Genomic DNA, 5,979 nt, shown 5'->3' with positions numbered 1-5,979 from the left:
CGCCGCTTCACCTTCCTCCTCCTCCCCCGCTCCACTTCTTAGATCCAAACCCGCAACCACCTCCAGCTCTCTTCCCCGCCGACAGCAACCACCTTCCAAGCCGCCTCCTCCCTTTCCTCCGCCACCTTCCCCCTTCACCATCCATCACCTCCCTGTCCTTCCCCCAAATTTAGAACTGGGCCCCAAATTATCAGTCATGCCTCTACTCACCAGTTGACTTAGAGGAATTATATTGTGCTTAAATAATTAATACTAATTGGATTGTTAATCACATCTAAGCTTTCTGTCAAGTTATATAATGTATGCTCATTGACGTGGTATAAAAAGGTCTTCATCTTTTGCCACAACGAAATTCTTTTTACATAACATCTAAATTATCATGGAAATGAAAATTTGTAACATACTAGGCAGCCTGTATTAGATAATTAAGCTACCGTTTGACATTTTATTTTTGAAAGTATTAACTTGGAACATATTGAGTAAGTTATATGTGTGATCTGAAAATAAATGAAAATATACAAGTCATATTGGCAGAAAAACGTTAGAAGTAACTATAGATCCAATTATTACATGATTAAACGATCATTCAAGCAATTAAAAATACAAGTATGAATGTTTAATAATGACATAAATTTATGGTCCAATGATCTAATTACTCACAGTTTTATGTATAACCACATATTTTAGACTAGTTTGTCCTTCGGGCTAACTAAAAACTGATGATAAGCAAACTTTGTTAAACAAATGTGTATATACCACATCTTATACGTATCTCTCGGGTTCTAACACATGATTTTTCTCCTTTCTCTTTATGAGTTTTGCTTCAGTGCTCTGGTAATGAGATTTATCCTAATTTTAAATTGACAAAAAAAGTGAGAATGGACTAGAATAAGGGTGGATGTTTTTGTATTTAATACTAGATGGGATGCACGCGTGTGTCGTATATAGTCAAATATTTTAATTATTTCTTTGAGTTTTTATCTTTACTATAACTTGTTTGTGAAATAGTACATGGTTATCATTCAATTATATAAGCAAATTAAAATTAGAATAATGGAAGAGAGTACTCTTAGGGGCTGTTTGGTTCAATAGAGGGTAGGAATAGGATTAGGAATTCTATTTTATTTATGGATTCCAACCTAATCCATAAAATTTTTATAGACATGTTATAGTTTTATGGAATCCTATTTTTTGGCATTCTAAGTTTGTTTCACCCAAAGGATTAGGAATCTCACTTTTATAGAATTGGTCCAATTCCTAATACCATGTTTGCTTCAAAAAGTCTCTTTTTTGGGAATAGATACTGTAGCAACAGCAAGCCTCTTGACCATTTGAAAAATACTGTAGTAACGGCTAGAAGAGGCCGTATTTTCTTTTTTTTTGCTGGAATCACTGTAGCAACGGCTCTTTTCAAACTCAAAAATTCAGATTAAAAAAATCATAGACAGAACACTGTAGCAACGGCTAGAAGTGGACCATGGTGGCTATAAATTCACCTTGAGGCCTCACAATTAATCCAAACATTCTCAATTTCAGCATTTATAAAATTCCCATTGTCTTCAATTTGCTGTCCCGACATGAAAATGATATCAGAAGAGTGCTGGCAGGATTATGAAGTTTATTGCGACTGCCATCTCCGAACACCGATGAAAGTGTGCAAGAATGGTAAAAATAAGGGTAGGTGTTATTGGGGGTGTGCAAAATTCCCAAATAAAGAATGCAATTTTTTCGAATGGGCTGAAGAAAGAGGAGAGTCATCAAGCAACCAAGGAAGCCAATATGTCAAAGAAAATAGGTACGGAGAAAAATATATTTTGCAATCAAAGAAGCTGAAGAAAGAATTGAGACTTGTCGAAAATCAACTACTAGTTTGGAAAATTTCTGCAATTTTCTTAGCAATTTTTTGTGTTATTTTAATTATTACAAACTTCATGTCATGTACCTGTACTTGCAAAAACTACTGAGGATGTAATGAAAACTGTTGTTTGAACTGGGTACAAATTCTTATTGATATTGTATGGCTCAGTAATAGATCAACTTGTCATCATTGATTGCCCATCTATAACTTAAACATGTTTATTACAGATTGCATTATAAAGATGAATTGCCTGGCCTAGACATTGCCAATTCAATGTAGGCTGCAATCTCATCTCAAATATTGCCTCATCTGGATATAATAAACGATGTAAGTTAGGTTGCATTCTCAGTAAACGTTGATCATCATCATTGCCACATATCAAGTGCAATGAAAACCACAGGCAAGGCAAACCAACCAGCAGCAGCAGCATCAGTTGCACAAAGCAACAAACCAGCAACAAACCAACCAGCAGCAGCAGCAAATGCTGCACAAACAAAGGCAGCAGCATGAGCTGCAGAAAGCTCAAAACAGGCACAAACCAGCAAGAAACAGCAAACAGCATGAGCTGCAGAAAGCTCAAAACAAGCACACAACAACCACCACCACCAGCAGCAAATGCTGCACAAAGCAACAAACCAGCAACAAACCAACCAGCAGCAGCAGCATGAGCTGCAGAAAGCTCAAAACAGGCACAAACCAACCAGCAGCAGCAACAAATACTGCACAAAGCAACCAGCAGCAGCAAACTGCTGCAGAAAGCTCAAAACAGGCACAAACCAGCAACCAGCAGCAGTATGAGCTGCAGAAAGCTCAAAACAGGCACAAACCAACCAGCAGCAGCAGCAAATGCTGCACAAAGCAAGAAACAGCAGCAACTGCTGCAGAAAACTCAAAACAGGCACAAACCAGCAAGAAACAGCAGCAGCATGAGCTGCAGAAAACTCAAAACAAGCACACACCAACCACCACCAGCAGCAGCAAATGCTGCACAAAGCAACAAACCAGCAACAAACCACCCAGCAGCAGCAGCATGAGCTGCAGAAAGCTCAAAACAAGCAACTAGTCAAAATCCTACGCTATCATAAGGAGAAGAGACCAGCTTACTAAGAGAAAAGAAACTAAACAAGAAATAAATACAAAATATACTATAGCTGTATAACACTATATAAGTGTGGGGGGCATGATTTGTACCTTCAGGTGATGACCAAATATTCGCTTCAGTCCTGACATTAGATTTGTTGTTCTCAGCAAAGTCTAATTCTGCCCTCGCTGACTCCAAATGGAGATTATTTAAATTCTTTATCGCAATGTCCAAGTCATTGCCTGATACTTCAAGTGCTTTCGCGAGCAACTAAAAGAATGTTGACAGAAAATATAAGTGAACTATCAATTGTAAGAAATCAAACAATATGCTTATGTTACAACATAAAGAAAGATAAATAAAGGTTGACAAGCGTGTTTCAAATAGCAATTGTCATTTTCGAAGAGAAAATAATGCTAATAATAATCAGATAAAATGATTAAATATAAAAGGGAAAAAAATGGACACTAGTTGTTAATTGATATAGACCATTTGGTTAGTTTTGGAACTGACTGTAGGAAGACATATATGAAAAAATCAGTATGATATTCAACATACATGAATTCCGTGCGCATGAAGTTTATTGACAATTCGGCCTTTACATTAAATCTTTAAGTGGAACTAAAATTAACATCACTATCTTACGAAATAAGCTCGCCTTCACATTGGTTCAGATGTCCATAGAATAAGAGAAAAATTTAGCCTGTATAATGTCCCCTAATCCCCAATTAATCGGAATAAAGGCTTTGTTGTTATAGTTGTCACCATTGTCGTTATGTACTAATATCGCCAATTACAGATGCAAGCATCCAAACTGAGATATTCTCTAAATTTTTTTTTAATTTATTACTTCCGTCTTATGGGGTCTTATAGTTATAACATCTAAAGAGTTACTTGGATGAGCCAGGTTGCATTCTCATATCCAACTACACCATCATTTCAAAGATTTCCCCGTTTCGGTTCTTACAAACTTTGATTTAGATTTCCTTTTCTTCTGAATGAAGTGGACAAGTATGCAAGGCAGAACAAAGACATACCCCCAAAATCTTCATCAGCAACCTAATCGGGCCTAAAGAAAAAGATATTTTTTAATATTAAAGATTATTGCTAAAGGCCTTTGTTAATGCATAGGATGATCATTTGAAATTCCTATACTTAGCCAAAATTTACTCTTAAGAGTGACAAAACTTACACTAATTGCAGTAGCATCACCAAATGGCCTTTGTTTTAACAGGAAGGGTAATTTTATTAAATGTCTCTAACGAGTTAATACTTAAATATCAATAGTCATTACTAGTATTATTATCTATACGATATTTTTTTACTGTGATGTGAATATGATCGAGTAAATTTCCAAAGTTGCAACCTTTTACATCATCTTCAAAGAAGGTGAAAGAAAATAATCACCACCAAAATTACTTCATATCCAATCAAAAGTAAATATACGAAAAACACAACAACAATTCAAGGACGGGCATAGAAATATTACCTCCTCATCCATATCAGGAAACAGAGCCCTAAGCCGATCAACTGGAGAAACAACGGTCGAAGGTGGTGACGTGACCGAGGCCGGAGGCGGAGAGAACTGGAGGGCGGCGGAGCACCGGATCCTCTTCGAGGCTGGAACAGGCGTATGGTACTCGTCCTCGAAGAAGCTCGCCGGCGATTCTGGGGTTTGAAGGAAGCTGAAGGAGAGAGAAAGGGATCGAGGGTATTTTCCATCATAATACTAAACTTGGGTTTCGAGAAAGAGGCCCAAACCCAAGTTGAAGAAGACGAAGCGCGGGAGCTGAGGCGCGAAGAAGAGGGCGATGAGGCGGGAGCGATACAGCGATTCCAGATCTAGGGATCGAATTCGTGAAGATGAGGAATCGGAATCGACCCTGTCAGAAATCTCGCCCAAATCCGCACCCAAAGCTCGGATTTGGGTTTCTATAAAAAATGCTAACTGTAGCTACTTTATAGAAATGGTAATCCCAAAATTTTTGCTGAGCCAAACTTCAGAATAGGATTCACAAAAAATCCAAAAATTACGAAAATACCACTGTCAGAGCCCAATTACTAATCCTATTCTATAAAAGGGTGAAACAAACAGCCCCTTAACCATGACAAAAATTCAAAGAAATTACTCTGCACACAAGCCATCCAAAAAAAGAGCTATTTGCATTAATACCCTATCATGGGTATTTGCAAAAATGCCATCCAAATCTTAGTGTATGTAAAACCACCCCTCAAATCATCAAATTTGTGAAAAAATACCTTTAAAATCAACAAATCATCAATTTGATGTAAATCGATCCAAATTTTGTTGATAATTTTTACATGGAATTATATATTAGATTACCAAAGTTGATGATTATTGATTTTGCGATAATTTTTTAAAAATTTGATGATTTGAGAGGAAAGTTTGCTAACACCGAGATTTAGAGGGTTTTTCCAAAATGCCGTGATTTAATATATATTATATATATATATTATATATACTATATATATATATATATATATATATATATATATATATATATATATATGCGCGCCACAAATAACCCAAAAAATAACCATTTTCATTGTAATTACCCAATTCTTACTCTCAAAATTTTAGTTTTCCTATCTTTACACGTTTTCTTGACATCCTCTATTTGACTAATTTTAAGGGATGTTTGTTTGCTCAAAAAAATAGAGAAATCGGTGATTTGAAAACTGACAAAAGTGTCATATTGGATTTTGGTTTCGACACATTTCCAATTCGGGCGTTTGGTTCGCAGGTTGATTTAAAGAAAAGGGGGGCTGAAATGGGGTTCCACGTCAGATTTTTAAGAAATGTTATTGTAGGCGTCTAAAAATGCCTATAGGTATCCATGCACAGCTCGAGACAGAGAGAAGGTGATGAACGCCACTATCTAAGTCTAAGAGGATTATCCGACGCCGATGAACACATGAAGCGAAACGGTGAACCAAATAGCCTATACACTTACCGGCCACCTCCAAGTGGCCCGTGTACTCACCAGCCACCAAATCGGCGAACCAAGTGGCCTGCGTA

General features: G+C 36.9%; 1 protein-coding gene across 2 annotated transcripts; it reads right to left on the bottom strand.

The window, feature by feature from the left end:
- On the bottom strand, window positions 2,004-4,860 carry LOC109834071. 2 transcript variants are annotated; one of them, XM_020401968.1, is made up of 4 exons: window positions 4,429-4,860; window positions 3,050-3,209; window positions 2,818-2,893; window positions 2,004-2,707 (listed from the first exon to the last, which is right to left on the bottom strand). In XM_020401968.1, exons 1-4 carry the CDS (start codon window positions 4,438-4,440, stop codon window positions 2,539-2,541), a joined length of 417 nt encoding a protein of 138 aa, XP_020257557.1. In that variant the 5' UTR covers window positions 4,441-4,860; the 3' UTR covers window positions 2,004-2,538. The 2 variants fall into 2 exon arrangements, with proteins under 2 accessions (XP_020257557.1, XP_020257558.1); XM_020401969.1 differs by having other exon boundaries at window positions 2,616-2,733.

Source organism: Asparagus officinalis, chromosome 3, assembly GCF_001876935.1.
Source record: "Asparagus officinalis chromosome 3, Aspof.V1, whole genome shotgun sequence".
Lineage (NCBI taxonomy): Eukaryota > Viridiplantae > Streptophyta > Magnoliopsida > Asparagales > Asparagaceae > Asparagus > Asparagus officinalis.
Note: the sequence above shows the minus strand (reverse complement) of the source record. Positions and strands in the feature narration are given on the sequence as shown.